Genomic DNA, 16,876 nt, shown 5'->3' on the forward strand with positions numbered 1-16,876 from the left:
CTCTACCCAGGCGATGTGACACCAGCTTACACCAAGGTCGTAATCAAGTTGACCCACTCGTGTGCTGTGAGTTGCAGACAGTTTGTGAGTTGAGGGGTAATGTAAGTTACTGGTACAGTTCTCAAAGTTTACTCTGCTGCATTTATCGTTGCAAATGATGACAGGAAGCAGGTCCATTCCTATTCTTCAAAGAATGGCTTATATCCTGAATTGAATACCACAGCATGTGATGTCCAGTAGGGTTATGTAGACAGTCAGAGAGCAAGCTTTCTCATGTATATTTAGCAATTTTCTGTCAGAATAATTAAACTAAGTATAACAGTCTTTGAAACCACCAACACAACCATCTAATTAAACGGTATTCAAATCCTTAGACACACACTCTCTCTCTATCTCTCTCTCTCTCACACACACACACACACACACATATACAGATATATTTATACATGGACATATGCATATAACAACATATGCAACATATATACTATATATATATATACTGTTGAACTACATCATTATACAGAGGTGTTTCTGTTCTTTACAATAGTCTACCCTCACTGATATAAATGGGGTGCACATCATAATAGAAGCACCTGTCAGTATAATGCAGTGGAGTTCAATAGCACCGTATCTTGCGGAAAATGCAAACAGGTCTCCTCTTTTTAAGTTTTATAGAAGTAAAATCGGTAAAAGTTTTAACAGTATTTTGAATTACATCCGTGCAGCGCGCACTCCGGTGTGGCTGATGTGCGGTGCCAAGTAATTCTGACAGAGTGGGACCTCTTTGTTTCTATACTCTCTTTGCTGCAAACCACACCTTCCAAAGCACGATCCGGTTATTTTTAGACACCAAACGGGCCACATGGCCTTAAAATAAGAGTTATAATATAGGTTGTAATAACCCAAACCCGCCATACTGAACGGACTGAGGACGTGAGAGCTGCGATCATGTTATTCCGGTTCGGCGTCATTCTAACTCCGGAGTCTGCGGACGTGGAGGTCTTTGTTTTGGGTTCGCGTGCAGAAATGGGCCACTGGGACCCGAGCGGAGCGGTCCAGATGAAAGCCTCACAGAAGCTGCTGTCACCGCATGAACCGTGTCTGTGGAGCGGCGACGTGCAGCTGGCAGAGCCGGTCAAAGACACGCTGTGGTTCAAGTTCGTCAAAAGAGTCAGAGGCGCTTATATCTGGGAAGGTATACACCGATACTGTGCAATATGTTATCCGTCAGGCTTAACCGCGTGCACGAGGGTGTTGCTTTAGTGACTTATTTAATGCAATTCCCATCGAGCAAAATAAACTTATTATTATTATTATTATTTTACTTTTATTGAAACATTTCAACATATATTTTGTATACAACGGGTACAAAAGGTTTCTTGAAACAATACATGTAACTGAAAGAGGAAATATATAAACCATGTCCACTCATGTACACCAATGCAAGCCCGTGACGGGGGAGGGGGGGCAACCGGGTATGTTGTCCCGGCCCTCAGGACCATAGGGGCCCCTGAATGACCCTTAATTTATTCCACTTTACATTCACATATTTCTTTTTAATTAAATCATTGCCTGATGAATTAAATATTATTTTCTATTCAACATATGCTTAAAAAAATCTTCAACATATTAAATATTTCAAATATATATATTTTCCTTTTTTTGCACAACACCCCTACCCCCCCTCTTAGCAGAGACGGGTTTGACCCTGCTCTGGCACACCAAGGCTACGGTACGTGCCCTGAAGCGGGAAATTTACGTAAAACTCTCATTGTTATAAACTTTAAACATGGCAGGTCGTCATAGATCGGGTGCACAGAAAAGAAAAAAGAAAAAGAGAGGAAGATCATAGAGGTGAACGAGAAAAAATGATGAAGTTTTTAATAAGGGGGACAAGAAGCCAGAGAATTAGGGCGAGAGTTGGGCTGTGGACGGTGATGTCGGTAAGTGAACAACATCCGCTAACACTGAAAGTTTATATTCGCGCGATCACCGTGACCAAAGCCCGATTCGAGTCTGTCACCGGCCGCTTGTAGCCTATTGAGCTGCGGTATGACAAGACATGCTGCCCGCGTTGAGCGGAGGAGAGAGAAGGTGATGGAAAATCAGGAAGGTAATGTTAGTCTGTGGGGAGCAGGTGCGCGAGGGTGACCAGACTCGGGTCAGGCGGCTGGATTTATCTTGGGTTGACAACCCACTGTGTATTATAGCAAACGCTAATACGAATCCATCACCGAAACAGCACAAACGAGCAGCAGTGGAACAGCAGAGGAGCCTGTCAGGGAGAGACAGGGAGCTGTCAGGCAGCCCACAGTCAGAGCCAAGGAGGGGCGTGGCCCCGGGTCCCACCCAGCGCATTTGAGGAGGACCTGGGACCACTAGACCTGCTGGCATGGGTCTACAAAGTATTTATGTTGATCTCTGCACACTGCTACGCATTTTCTTGTCTTTGGCAGTGACTGTAACTGGAGGAGAGCGAGCCTTCAGCAAAATGAAAATAATAAAAAACTACCTACGCTCCACCATGTCACAGGTGATGGTGAGGCTATGATGGTCTCTTGTCCCCAGGCCCCAGCTAGTCTGTTGACACCCCTGCACCAATGTATTTATGTCCAGAGCATAAATCTAATTTACTGACTCACATATCTTATGACCAGTTAGAGTGACAAAACTTACTCAGTTTCCAATTTACAAAAAGTAACTAGAAAATTCCCTCTGGGAAATTTTGAAAGGGACATGGGGTGTGTTCGAGCCGACAAAATTATCTACGTTTTAAAGTTTGAATGAAGTCTCTAGGAAAAAGTATGGCAAAGCAGCAGACAATTGAAAAAGGCTGCAATTTGAGAAAACAGCAGCTATCAGAGGTAGTCAGTCCCTGATTAATGAACTGGTCCCAGCTGTGTTTCTGTGGCTTTCTCCTCTGCTTCATGTCTCTGTTAACATGAATTAATGAACTGAATCAATAAACATGAATGGAGCTAATGCTAATGGAGCTAACAGAGCTAACACTAACAGAGCTAACAGCTAACGGTGCGAATAGAGCTAACGGCGCTAACGCTAACAGAGCTAACTGTGCTAACAGAGCTAATAGAGCTAACGGCGTTAACAAGGGGGCGGGGGATGGGGTTTTCATTATGCATTTGTCTGTGTGTGTGTGTGTTTATGTATCTGTCATTGTGTGTGACTGCGTATGTGTGTGTCTTTGTCTGTTTGTGTGTGTGTGTGTCTGCTTGAACTACACAAGCAGCCCAACCAGCTCCTACATGGAGATGTGTCTGGTATATGTGTGTCTGAATGTGTGTGTGTAACTTCTGCCCCACCTGCTGATAATTACCTCTGCACCTCTCCCACTGTTTACCTGTTCCTGTTCAGTTTTGACGTGCTGTTTTTAATCACTTTTTAGCTGTTGGTTAGCCCTTTTTGTGTGTGCATTTGTGTGACTACTGTCTCAACCTCTTTGGCAAAGAGCTTTCTGAAGCTGAGTTTAACTGCTTGTTGGACGGAGATTGTTTTCAAGCAATGCCCTTGTTTTGACTGAGCTCGTTAAGATAATCATTCTCAGGCTGGTTGTCCTGCAGATGTGTGTGCATGGGTTATTGACCGGTATGTGTGTAAATGACAGTTGCACCTGTTAACTCTTCCCTTGAAAAGCATTTTTTTCGCTGTCGGTTTCTTCCGAACAACTTGCGATTGTGTCAAAACCGTAGCTGCTATCAAAAAACCGATTACACTGCTAGATGCGGACAAGTCTGGGCCAGATGTACGTGTGTTTTATGTCCAGATATTCTTTAGAAAAATGACTAAATGGTTGACTTAAAAAGACTCTGCGACTCAGAGAACAGGAGTTTGTATTGTATGCAGTGAGATTTGGGTTCGGCGTACCTCCTGAACTAAATCCTCTGGTGAGAGAACCATACCTCGTATCAGAGTGTACTATAGATCATCGGACTCCCGAGAACTTCCTGAGTCCGACCATCTCCTCGTTTTATTTCTGAGACAACAACTTTTCGTTTTATGGCGATCTAAAGACAGGAGGCATTTCTGCTTTGCTCACAAAACAGCTCTGAATTTTAACATGGGACTTAATGGGAGAACAGGAGGGAGCTGGCTGCACAAAAAGTCTCACTATTTAAATTCAGTAAGTCTCTCAGCTTTTTCGAAGACATCACATGAAAGAGGACAAGTTTGTCTACAAAATGATCCCAAAATTATGTGTGTAGAGTGTAATTTGTGGCCGTAGCGACGAGAAAAAGAGAAGATTTTCGGATCATTTTTAGACTCTGTGCCACTCTGTCCCCCACTCTAGCACGAACATTCCGCGCAATACACACCCATTATAATCTCAAAATTTCCCTCAAAACGATCACTGTCATTGAACAGTGACTGATCAAAAACTATACTACCAATCAAAATGTGGATGAACACACCAATAGACCAGACTTGGGTCTACATTTTAAAGTTTAAATGAACTCTCTCGGTGAATGTATGCCTGAGCTACAGACGTTTAAAAAACTCCAATTTCAAGCTTTATTTTTTCGCCCGTCCCATTCATTTCTTATGGGAAATTTATCGCAGTTTTTCGCATGTAGGAGCCAGTGACTCGGGACGTTGCCCCATGTCCCTAATTATAATAATAGTAAAATAATAGTTAAGAATAAAGTGAAAGACATAAAAATTAAGTCAGTAAAACTTCAACTTCTGTAGCCATGAACTAGGGTTTCTTCTCATAAATCACATTTCAAACAAAATCTGGCCTAATTGGTTTGACATATTCCATCCAGTTTCCCAAGTCTTTTTGAATTTGTCCACCTCCAGCCTCACAGAAAAAGTCATCTTTTCCATCACATGTATATTGTGCATAACCTTCAGCCAATCATCAATCTTTGGTGCTACATTCTTCATCCACTTTCTAGTAAGTGCTTTCTTGCTTGCAACCAACATTATTCTATAAATATGTTTGTCCAATCTCCCCAGGTATAGTGCTTCAAATGTAAGTGCTTCCTGTTATTTGCTGATATATTTACAGACATGTTGAAGTTCTTACGTTGTACATTTTATTTAATATTCTGCCCTCTTCCTGTACAGCTGCTGGTTCCTCATGTCCATTACACTCTCCAAATAAATACTTTGGCCCGCAAATCTATTTTTGGATCTATTTTTGAGTATGGATGTTTCACATGTATAGATATTGATACCACTTTTACCCCTTAGTGAGTCTTCATTTACTTTGTTTGTGAAGATCCATAAACAAGTCTCATTTTCATTTGTGTATGGTTGATTATCAGAGTTCACTTGGACTGGAGGGGATTACAGAGCTCATAAGAAGGGCTGTCTCTGAACTGACCTACAGCTCCCTCTGTCTGCCAGAGAACATCGCTGCAGGGGGGCTGCAGTCAATCCCCAACTTCTACTACAGAGATGATGGCCTGAAGCTGTGGAACATCATCAACAGGTTAGGCAGCAACAGAGTGAGCGAGTATTGAGTGTAAGCTCAAAATGTTGCTTTGACTGGATTTTTTTCAAATCAAATCATCTTGTGTTCAACAGCTTTGTGAAGGCAATAGTGGAGTACTATTATCCCTCAGACAGAGAGGTCCGGAAAGACACTGAGCTGCAAGGATGGATCTGTGAGATATTCACACACGGCTTCTTAGGAAACAAAGCCATGGTGATCTTCACTGTGACGGCTCAACATGCTGCAGTCAATAATGGACAGGTAAGGCAATGAACAGCTTACAAAATAGAACACTTGTTGGAACAAGCGACTGATCTGATCAAGACCTTCAACAATTCCAAAAATAGTAGTGATACATATTGAAGCTTCTTTCATAATTTAGTTTGACTATAGCTCCTGGGCACCCAATGGCACGCTCCTGCTGCACAAACCTCCTCCAACCACTAAGGGGCAGTCAAGCATGGAGACAATTTTGGAGACCCTCCCAAATGTTGGAGAGACGGTCAGTTTTGCTGCAATGGTGTGGATACTTTCAGACAAGTACACTGATGTGGTTTGGCGATGATGTGCTTTTCAAAAAAAAAAAAACAAAAACAAAACAGCACGAAAATACAGTCACTCTGATCTACTGTTTGTCTTTTTGGCAGATCCTCTTGGGCACATACCCTGAGGAACGATTCGATGAGCCTGCACCGAAGCAGGCGATTAAGAAATTTCAAGCTGAGTTGTCCTGCCTCAGTGAAGCAATTACAGCAAGAAACTTGCAGCTTGAAGTACCCTACATCTACATGAACCCTACTCAGATAGAGAACAGTATAACTATATAACTAAACCTGATAAAGCTGTTCTTTCTGCATTATTAACAATATGCATTTCTTTCTTTACACCTGTCCTGCATGCTGGTTTGTATGTTAAACTTTGAATTTGCTAAGTACAATGAGTGAGATGGCAGAGGAAGTAGAGGCCTATGTTTTGCTTGTATCATGTTAAGTGGGGCTGTGGCAGGGCATTTGTGTCTTTGTAAGAATTATGTATTACAAGTAGTAAATGAGCAGTTTGGGAAGCAAATGCTTGAGCACCAACTTGGAGTCATTTTTAAAAATGGCTCACATGAAAGCAGGTACCTCAGCATTTATCTGTAGGCAACACGTTGAATATGGTGGCATATATTCTGCCTGCCAGTGCGACAGCTGTTACAGGTTATGACATTAACTGATATATTCTATATGTATGCTGTGTATTTCCTTTTACTTTTTAATGATGTGAGAACAGACTATAGAGAGTACATGGCAACGTATGACTTCTTATGTACTTATGCAAGGGGACCAGTATGAACGTTTTATCTACTTGTTTGCAGTTCAAATTAAAATGGCATGTCAATCAATGACGGGATTAAGCATGTGTTGCATATTTATTACAGATGTAAAAGTCGACATAACTTAAGTGAGGGTAATTAGTGAAAATACTACTTTAATCTGGTTACTTCATTAGCAATTCTAATCACAAGCGAGTCAGTTGTTTCTGGAAGCCAAAGCTTAAACATCAGAATGGACTGATTGCAACTCATTTCACCCCCGCTCCCTGCCACAGTTTGGAATGCAGACACAAGAGCTTCACACACTCTCAGTGTTTGCAGCTTCTCCCAATATTAGCAACACAATGAGAGGAAACTATCAAATGGTCCAGCAGCATTGTCAGAGTGGAACCAGAAATACACCTTTTTCAAATAGACTGTACTCTTCAGGCCCTCAGGTGCACGTCCAACAACAGGTTGTGTCACAATGAGGAGATTGAGAGTAGAGTGAATATGTGAGATTTGTTCAGCTGGGTAATACTTTAATTAACCTAACCGAGATTTTAAGTGTAATTAATAATGAAACAGGACTACGGGGAACAAGGGAGAAACAGTTGGGGAGAAAAAACTTCTTTTTTTAGATACTGAGTATCTGCAGGGTACAGTACTCTTCACACTAATATTATGTAAAGTAATTATGGTAAAACATATTTCACAGTTAATGTATGCTACAAGAACCGCAGCGGCACGGCAAGGATAAGAAAATTATTTTTGCTAAAATATCGCTAAATTCGGATGGAGGTTAGTGAAGAAAATATCAGTTGTATGGATTATGTTCCCAAAATGATGACGTGGCTACAGAGTAGGAGTACACAGTATGACGAGATTGAGACACTGGTGTAAAGCAATTGATCTACTCTGAATTACTGAACACATTTTAGTAGTAATATAACTTACATTTTAAGGACTGTGCATACTTTTTTTTTAACACATATATTGTGGATTTCAATGTGTAAATACTATACAGACGTGACATATTTACAAGAGATCGAATTTAACAATGATCATGTGCGGGTTGCATTTAGGTACTCAAACACTAAAACAAAACCAACAGCCCTCCTACAGTCAACAAAGTCTTTTGCTTGCAGAAAAGAATAGAGGTAGGTTCAACCCCTCGGTAGGAAGTAGGTAGTTGGGATGCTGTGTAAAACATAAAAAAACAATGTGATAACTTGCTGATACGCAATTGAAAACAGTACATGGACAGAAATATTTAATGTTTTACCTCATCTTCAATGATGTTTGGAAATATATGTTTATTCTGAATTGATTGCCAGCAATATGTTTCTATAAGTGGGGACAGGGGCAACAAAAGACTGGGGAAGTTGACAAAAAGAAACACCAACACAGGGGTTGTTCCTGTTTTTCCACCGAACAACAAAATCAAATCCTATTGACCACACATATTTAAAACATACAGCCAATACTACTACTACAGGTCTCTCACAATGTTAAAATTTTCAGTTTGATGTAGTACATGTAAGTACTACTAGCAGAGGCACGTGTGCATGCAATTTCATTTCATGATTTATATCTAAATTTATTTATGTATTTTATTTTATTTTAGTACGCTCCGTTTCATTGATATTTAATTTGTGCAAGTCTATTGTGTGTATGTGTGTGTGTGTGTGTGCACTTTTGTTTGAATGTTCATCTGTTGATTTGTGACCTGTGTTAATGTGGTCCAAATGTTCATTTAATTTGTTTTTAATATAATAACAAATAAATGCCAATAAAAAATTTGGAAAAAAAAAACAAGCAGAGTGACAGATTACAGTGAAATGAAGTGATACTGACTAACACCTCTGCTAGTAGTACATGTAAGTACAACTAGCAGAGGTACGTGTGCATGCAATTTCATACACATTCCAGGAACATGCATGAACATCAAATTTGGGTCTAAGAATGCCTCACTCAGTAATCCAAGAGCCTGCCTGTCATGTCCACTCCACAGGACATGACAGTATGTATTCCAAACACTTTCATAGACTGTCATTTACTATGTGTATGTCACTGCACATCACAATCAGAAGAATCAGGTGTATTGCTGAGTTGGTTTTCACACAAGGAAATTGCCTTGGTATTTTAGTGCATAACAATAAGCACAGCAAAAGAAAAAACAACAACAACAAAAGTCAAGAATCATAAATGTAAAATAGAGAAATTTACAATAAAAAAACTATTAGGTTTGGTGAGGGCTCAGTGCAGATGAGTTCTGAAGCATAGCATCGCTGGACCTCACAGCAAAATAACACATATTTAGATGACTGTACAGTCTCAGAGGACCGTGCAGTCTCAGAGGACCGTGCAGTCTTAGACGTAGTCTTGGCAGAGGTTTACACAAGAATTTTCTCTCTAGTAGACAAGTCAAGACAGTTTTACCTATATATGGCAATGTCTTGTAACAGATGATATCTCAGGGCACTTAACACAAAGAGCAGGTCTAGTCAGCAATCATTCCATTATTTACATACATTATTTACAGAGATACAACAATTCCCACCTCGAGCAAGCACATGGTGGCAAGAAAAAACTCCCTTCTCTGGGTAGACAGCCAACTACATCAACCGGACTGACGAAGAGACAGTGTGGCAAAGAGCAGGAGGAAAGAGAATGTACAGTGGTACAATGCAAGTTCCACACAGAGATGTCAGAGTAACAGTATTAGGAATAATCACAACCATTACCATAACTATCATTTGGTTTAATTAGAGTGTTCTACTGAGGTGTCAAGCACAGCAGCCGTCCTGCAGTACATGATGTGCTTATGAAGTGAACTTGTTGACCTTTACAAATGCAGAGACGTCACTCAATGTAGACTCAGGTGTAAAGCAAATGTTCAAGTGACCGATTCACTACCCTTCAACCCATGACAGTTATAGACACTAAAAAAACTGGAAACACAACAAAGTTCAGAGTCACACCACCAATGGTAAATAGAGGGGGGGGGGGGGTACAAAAGAGGCAGCCCACAGAGAAGTAGTACTGAGTACTGGAGCATTCAGTCTGCAATTTACAGGCAGTTTCCACTGAGTGACCATGGCCGAGTACAAGGTAGAAGTGACGACAGGTAACTTGCAAAGTGCAGGAACATCGGACCACATATATGTCACTTTATTTGGAAGTAAAGGGCAGAGTGACCGAACTGAGTTGGACAACTATGGTATCGACTTCACAGCGGGGACAGTAAGTTCAGTCCAATTGGAAACTGCTTTGATTGTGATTCCCAAATTCGGTTGAGGACATTGTAATGGTTTTTGTCTGTGCTTTTATTGATATAGTATAATCTTGTGATAGTAGTTGCATCTATCGAATGACTCATTTGAGTACATTACATTGACTTGTATTCAATTTACTGCCATTAACTTTATATGGCAATTGGTATAATCGTGTGGCAATCTGGTTAGCACTTTAATTCAATTCATAATTCAATTGCCAAATTTCTCAAGATATTTCAAAATAAATCTTTCTGCATCCAGCCTGTCACACTGGTTTTCTCAACTCACCAAATTTCATTCACACTTGTCAGTCTAACTCATAACTGCTGTAAAGAGCCCTCATATTCTCTGAAAGGATTCATTGTGCTGTTAAAAACAGGGCTTTCACAGCCAGTTGGCGTAACTGTCTATCACTATGTGTGCTTTAATGCAAATCCCTGTTTCTATATTTTTTTACAGTACAGCAACAACTTTAGAGGACAATCCAGGCTTAAATGCTTGCCTATTATATGCTTTACTAAATATTTTGGGGTAAATGTGTTTGTGTTAAGTGTAACATGCGTGTTTAACTGTGTTATACTGTTTGTGAGTGTATTTGCACTTTTTCGATCATATGCTGTTTTAGTTTACCGTATGCTATAGAAGCATACTTGACCTACTCCACCATTGTACAAGTCTCTAGTTTTGGGTCCAACGTACACAAATGAGTGTGGATCTGTGACTGGAACATCTCAGCTAATCTTATTACTATCTGTATTTCTATTCCAAGACAGAGACCTACACCATTGATTAATAATAGAATAAAGTCATTATTATTTTCTGCTTTATCACAGACATTATAAAGTACCTTCACCCTTTTTTCCAGACAGGGATTTATACGGTGAAATCCAGTTTGTCTCTGGGGGAACTTCTGCTGGTGAAGGTGGAGAAGGATCCGTTCTTCCTCCTCCCAGAAAATGAGTGGTACTTATCCAAACTGGTGGTGACCACTCCAGAGGGAGACGCCATTCTTTTCCCCTGTTACAGATGGATCTCCAGGGGAGAGATGGTAGAGCTGAGGGGAGGGAGAGGTCTGCATCAAATTACCCAGAAAATGTTTAGAGATTAGTTAATATAAAGCTTTTTTATTTCTATTTTTTGACAACTTCTGTAAAAATTTGAATGCTGTTCTGTTCTTTTCATGTCTCAGCCATGAAGGTTTTTGAGGAGAAGCATCCCCTGCTGATTGAACATCGGGAAATGGAGCTGGCACTTAAAAAGAGCTTTTACCAGTAAGTTTTCATGTGTGTCGTGCTGTATTTCAAGCCACAACTACTGTTTAGTCTCTGTGCTTTCCGGTAACATTGCTTGTTTGTTTTGTTAGATGGAAAATTATGGCTGAAGGACTACCCCACATTAACAGCTGCGAGGAAGCGTCTGAGTTACCATCTGAAGTTCGCTTCTCTGCATCCAGATTACATGACATCTTGAGCACACAAGCGATAACGTGGGTCTATATAGATGCATATGATGGACACCACCAAGTTCCAATATAGTCGTATTCTCTTTCGAGGCAAAAAGCACATTTGAAGCATTGATGTCAGCATGTTGTTTAATCCTGTATTACGTCTTCCCTTTTTTTGGGCTTGTCTTACCTCAGTGGAATTGAACTCGTGCTTAAGGGGCTGCTTGGCTCTGCTGAAAAATGGGAAAGCATTGAAGACATGAAAAAAATCTTCTGGTACAAAAGGACTACAATGTCAGGTACATTTGTTCTTCCAGTTTTCAAGTTCACCACAGCAATCACCCTGTCACAGTTTTATAATAACAGGCGACTGCACATAAGCATTTGAAAGACACACTATAATCAGTGCACTGAAACAATTCTTTCTAGCTTACCGACAAGTGATCTCACTCTCTACTGTCTACTAACTATCAGAAGTTGGCAGATTGATGGGACTGTTTTTTAGTGCAGCTTCCTGTTTCAACTTGCACTGCTAATCATTGTCTCAGCAATTTGGGAGATGTGACTTAGCAGATGGGCTAAATTTGTCCAGTGAAGCATTATTTCTTATATTTCTGTTTCACCATCCCAACATCCTCAACAAGAGTGCATCCACGATGCAACATACCTGCATGTTTTCAAGAAAACTGTTTTTGCACAACTTTGCAGAGTCAACTGCTAAACAGTTTGTTTATCTTCAGTCCATGTCAAGCTAACGTAACTTCTTTTTGATAATTGACCATGATCACCATGTTGTACTTCAAAGAAATAAAACCATTTCAGACATTAGATATTATATTTGCCAATTGCAATTCTTACAGACTATGTTGCAGAACACTGGAAGGAAGATGACTTTTACGGATACCAGTTTCTGAACGCAACCAACCCCAACGTGATCAAGAGGTGCACAGTGCTTCCCCGAAACTTTCCAGTGACAGAGGAGATGGTAAAGCCATTCCTGGAAAAGGGAAGCTCTCTGAAGAGTGAAATGAAGGTATGGAAGATAAGTGGCAATACTCTTTGCACTTTGTTTTGGGATTCCAGCACTAAAACACTGGGCAACAGTTAGACCTCTTCATATTGTCTTGATATATTCTGATAATCTTAGCCTTGGGAGGTGATTTGTATATTGTCTGAAACACTTCTGCCTTTCTTCCCCACACAGAAAGGCAATATCTTCCTCTGTGACAAGAAGAAGATGGATGGAATACCACCTAGAACCTATAATGGTGAAACTCTGCACGTGACTGGTGGATTCTGTTTGTTCTACATGAACCCAAACAACAAGCTGATGCCAATAGCAATACAGGTATTCACTGATATAGCATTTAATCATGTGGTCTAGTCAGATATAAATATTACATTCTGTAGCACACTGGTATGTTTTTATAAGTCCTGTCACACCATTTTATATAAAAATGAAATGAGTGTTTCACATATTCCAGCTGCATCAACAACCCTCTGAGGAGAACCCCATCTTTCTGCCCAGTGACACGGAGACGGACTGGCTGCTAGCCAAGATGTTTTTTAAAAGTGCAGATTTAATTGATCATGAAGCAGTCCATCACCTCATGAACACTCACTTTCTGGCAGAAGTTTACATTCTCGCCACGGTCCGCAGCTTCCCTGTGATTCATCCCCTCTACAAGGTACAATTACACAGCAGTAATCACAGTGCTGGTGCACTTTTTTCTATTGCCTTGATCCGGGCTGATTATTGTTGACTCATTTTTCAGTTATTTTTGGATTTTTGTCTATGTCTAATTTCACTGATAACTTTATTTGAAAGCTATTAGTTTGTTTCTTTGTAACAAAGAAATCATGTTTGCCAAGTGCTTCACATAAAAAAAGACACTGAATAAACAGGGATAAAACATCAACATAAAATAAGATAAACACTTGATAGATAGATAGATAGATAGATAGATAGATAGATAGATAGATAGATAGATAGATAGATAGATAGATAGATAGATAAACTTTATTGCAAATGGAAATTGCAGTGCAGCAGCAGCATAATAACAGTAAAAATGAGATGAAGATGCATAAAAGTGAAAGAACAACCCACTTGGTACTAACAATGACAATATAGATAAAAATAGAATAGAGAGAATGCATAGCACAAGATGGAAAATAAACAGAGTACATGCATAGATGCATTGAAACAAGTAAAACAGCACATTTGAAAAGTGCAGTTGTGCATAACTGCGAGGCAAAGGACAAACACAAGTATCTGGCTTGTATCAGGAAAGTTTTAGCCCTGCTAAAGAAAAGGAAAGACAACGGCCTTTAGCTTTCTTTTAAAAATATTGAGCAACCTGGCTCCCCTGATATCTATCTGTCATATGTTCCAGAGCTTTGGCGTGTAGTTGGCAAAGGCTGCTTCCCTGATTTTCTTTCAGCTGTTGCTGGGAAACTCCAATAAACCAGAAGCAGATAATCACAGTGTCATTGAAGACACAAAGACATTGAGACAGCAAATGAGGAGAGAGAGAGATGAGGAAGGCATGCAATAAGGGTCCCTGTTTAAACTTGAAACAGGGATGCTGAGATTGTGTGGTCAGCCCCTTAAACCTCTACACAACCAAGGCACCCCACAACTTTATACTTAAATTATATTAACTTATATTCTATGTTTATCTCCCCATAATATATAGCACAGAACAATATAAACTTTTTATTGTTTTGTTTTCAAAGAATAATATTACACAGATAAATATTAGGAACAAGCAATAAAGAAGAAAACCTGTTTTCAGCTTTGTTTCGTTATGGCTTCCTTTGGTAATCGAATGATGTGCTGCCTGTTGTTTGAAGAAACTACCTCAAATTTTCTTTCCTCTATCTGCACAGCTGCTGTTCCCACACTTCCGATACACTCTCCACATAAACACTACAGGCCGCACCGCTCTTCTTGGACCTGGTGGAGCTTTAAATATAGTATGACCCTTTAATTTACATTTTTCTAAATATTCAGATTATGCCATCTATATTGCACCATTGCAAAACCAACTTTCTTTTGTTTTACTTCAAAAACCATGTCTGATGGTAATGTTTATGCATTATTGATTATTAGAGTTCTCTTGGAACCGACGGGGTAATAGAGCTCATGAGAAGGGCTCTCTCTGAACTGACCTACAGCACCTTCTGTCTGCCAGAGAATATTGCTGCACGAGGACTTGAGTCTATCCCCAACTTCTACTACAGAGATGATGGCCTGAAGCTGTGGAACATCATTAACAGGTTACCTTTAAGAAAATATTGCAACTGCCCAAACTGATCTATTTAGCAAACAGCCATAAATGTGTCTGCCCTTCTGTCTTTTTTCACATATAAATGTGACCTAAATCTAAACCTTAAAATCTAATTATTTTGTGTTCACCAGCTTTGTGAAGGCCATAGTGGAGTACTATTATCCCTCAGACAGAGAGGTCCAGAAAGACACTGAGCTGCAGGAATGGATCAGTGAGATATTCACACATGGCTTCTTAGGAAACAAAGCTTCAGGTATTTAATGTTCTGAAGTCATTTGTAAACACGACCTGTGTGTATAGTAGCCTATAGCATTTTGCACAGCAAGTTTTTCAGGTACGCAGTGAATAGCAATGATTAACTGATAATGATTGTGCTGCCAACAGGCTTTCCAGCAAGCTTTCGCTCTGTCAAGGAAGTGGTCAAGTTCATCACCATGGTGATCTTCACAATGACGGCTCAACATGCTGCAGTCAATAACGGGCAGGTGAGCCAATAAACAGCTTTGAAAACAGAAAGCTCCTTAAACTTTAAACAAACTTGATAATTGATCAAACACTTGGAATGTGTGGCAGATCCAGAATGTGTTCTATCCCGCTGGCTTTCAACTTTGGGGTCCCCGACTAGAGGTCACCAAAGTGTCACTGCGAGTTGCAAGGCCTTCTGGAGTTTAAGGGGACCCTTAAAAAAATACTGTAGGCCTATGACTCAGCATTTAATGAATGAATGAAATTGACATCCAAAGAGCTAACAGAACAATGGCCAAGAGTCAGAAAGTGGAAAACACTGTATTTGCCAAAAAAGAAGCCTGCTACGTATGTAGGACTGCAAATAATAAAAAAAAAATAATAACATAATACAGAGAGAGAATTGCATAAAAAGTTATTAAAAACATCAAGAAAACAAACCTGTGATGCAACATTCACTGGACATAATCTGCTCAAAATTCATCAAAATTATTTGTTTTACACAAACTTCTGTGAAGTGCAGTTCTTGCAGTTTTGCATTCACTTTGTCGATTAATTGTAGTTTATCAGTTGTTCTGTATTGATATATAAAAATTCAGTGATATGTTGAAACTTCTTTCATAATGTAGTTTGACTATAGCTCCTGGGTACCCAATGGCTCGCTCCTGCTGCACAAACCTCCTCCAACCACTAAGGGGCAGTCAAGCATGAAGACAATTATGGAGACCCTCCCAAATGTTGGAGAGACGGTCACTTTTGCTGCAATGGCGCGGACACTTTCGGAACAGTACTCTGACATGGTAAGTTTGGGAAGTTTTTTGGACAGTGCTCTAAAACAATCGCGAACTCAATAGTCAGTCTGATCGACTGTTTCATTTTGGCATTTTGACAGGTTGTCTTGGGGGCATACCCTGAAGAACGATTCAATGAGCCTGCCCCGAAGCAGATGATTAAGGAATTTCAAGCTGAGTTGTCCTCCCTCAGTGAGGCAATTGCAAAAAGAAACTCAGAGCTTGAAATACCCTACACCTATCTGGATCCTAGTCAGATAGAGAACAGTGTAGCTACTTAAGAAAGTCTGAGGGAGCCCGTCTGCAGTGGGTAATTGTATTCATACCTAACTCAACACCTGTCTTGCATGCTGGCAAGACGTGTTCAACTCTGAATGTAATGCACTGAGCAGGTGAGGTTTTAGAAACATGTAGTGAGGTATTGCATGCTGGGACTAGAGGACTATATTTTGGTTGTATGGGGATTTGTAGCTGATTTTGTTGTTTCCGACTTCTACAAGTGAACGATCTTGTGTTTAACGCTAGTTAAGATGATTTCAATTATATCAGAGTTCTGGCTCAGAGCAGAGTTCCTCTTTATGTTTTCTGTCCGCATTTGAAAAAAGCAATTTAACGTCAGGTTTTCTTTAATGTGTTTTTTTTTTTTAGATAGATAGATAGATAGAAAGCTGCACGATATTCACAAATTTATGTAATTGGAAGGCTACTTTATAACGTATAACAGAAATGCATGATTATTAATATCAAAATAAAGGTGAACTAATGTGTGTTATTACCTCTGTGTTTCTTGTGTCCTGCCTACATATGGTACAGGACTTCTTAACCTTAAAAACTGTGACTTGACATGACGCACCCAAAA

The 16,876-nt window shown here is 39.9% G+C and overlaps 3 protein-coding genes across 3 annotated transcripts; all 3 read left to right on the plus strand.

Annotated features, from left to right (window-relative positions):
- Window positions 1-860: 860 nt before the first annotated feature.
- LOC121621758 (laforin-like) lies at window positions 861-5,354 on the plus strand. The gene is made up of 2 exons (XM_041958368.1): window positions 861-1,195; window positions 5,286-5,354. Exons 1-2 carry the CDS (start codon window positions 949-951, stop codon window positions 5,336-5,338), a joined length of 300 nt encoding a protein of 99 aa, XP_041814302.1. The 5' UTR covers window positions 861-948; the 3' UTR covers window positions 5,339-5,354.
- LOC121622421 (hydroperoxide isomerase ALOXE3-like) lies at window positions 5,340-6,282 on the plus strand (the record flags this gene model as incomplete). The annotated part of the gene is made up of 4 exons (XM_041959380.1): window positions 5,340-5,452; window positions 5,548-5,716; window positions 5,838-5,957; window positions 6,103-6,282. Coding segments are annotated over 4 exons (582 nt in total), but the record flags the coding sequence as incomplete, so codon positions are not given.
- A 3,566-nt stretch (window positions 6,283-9,848) lies between these two features.
- LOC121622422 (hydroperoxide isomerase ALOXE3-like) lies at window positions 9,849-16,502 on the plus strand. Its single transcript, XM_041959381.1, has 13 exons — window positions 9,849-9,995; window positions 10,893-11,097; window positions 11,217-11,298; window positions 11,667-11,770; window positions 12,332-12,504; window positions 12,676-12,819; window positions 12,956-13,159; window positions 14,361-14,447; window positions 14,584-14,750; window positions 14,893-15,014; window positions 15,146-15,246; window positions 15,856-16,026; window positions 16,119-16,502. The coding sequence occupies exons 1-13, from the start codon at window positions 9,849-9,851 to the stop codon at window positions 16,296-16,298; spliced, it is 1,887 nt and encodes a 628-aa protein (XP_041815315.1). The 3' UTR covers window positions 16,299-16,502.
- Window positions 16,503-16,876: the final 374 nt, after the last annotated feature.

The sequence above is a fragment of the Chelmon rostratus genome, chromosome 18, assembly GCF_017976325.1.
Source record: "Chelmon rostratus isolate fCheRos1 chromosome 18, fCheRos1.pri, whole genome shotgun sequence".
NCBI lineage: Eukaryota > Metazoa > Chordata > Actinopteri > Chaetodontiformes > Chaetodontidae > Chelmon > Chelmon rostratus.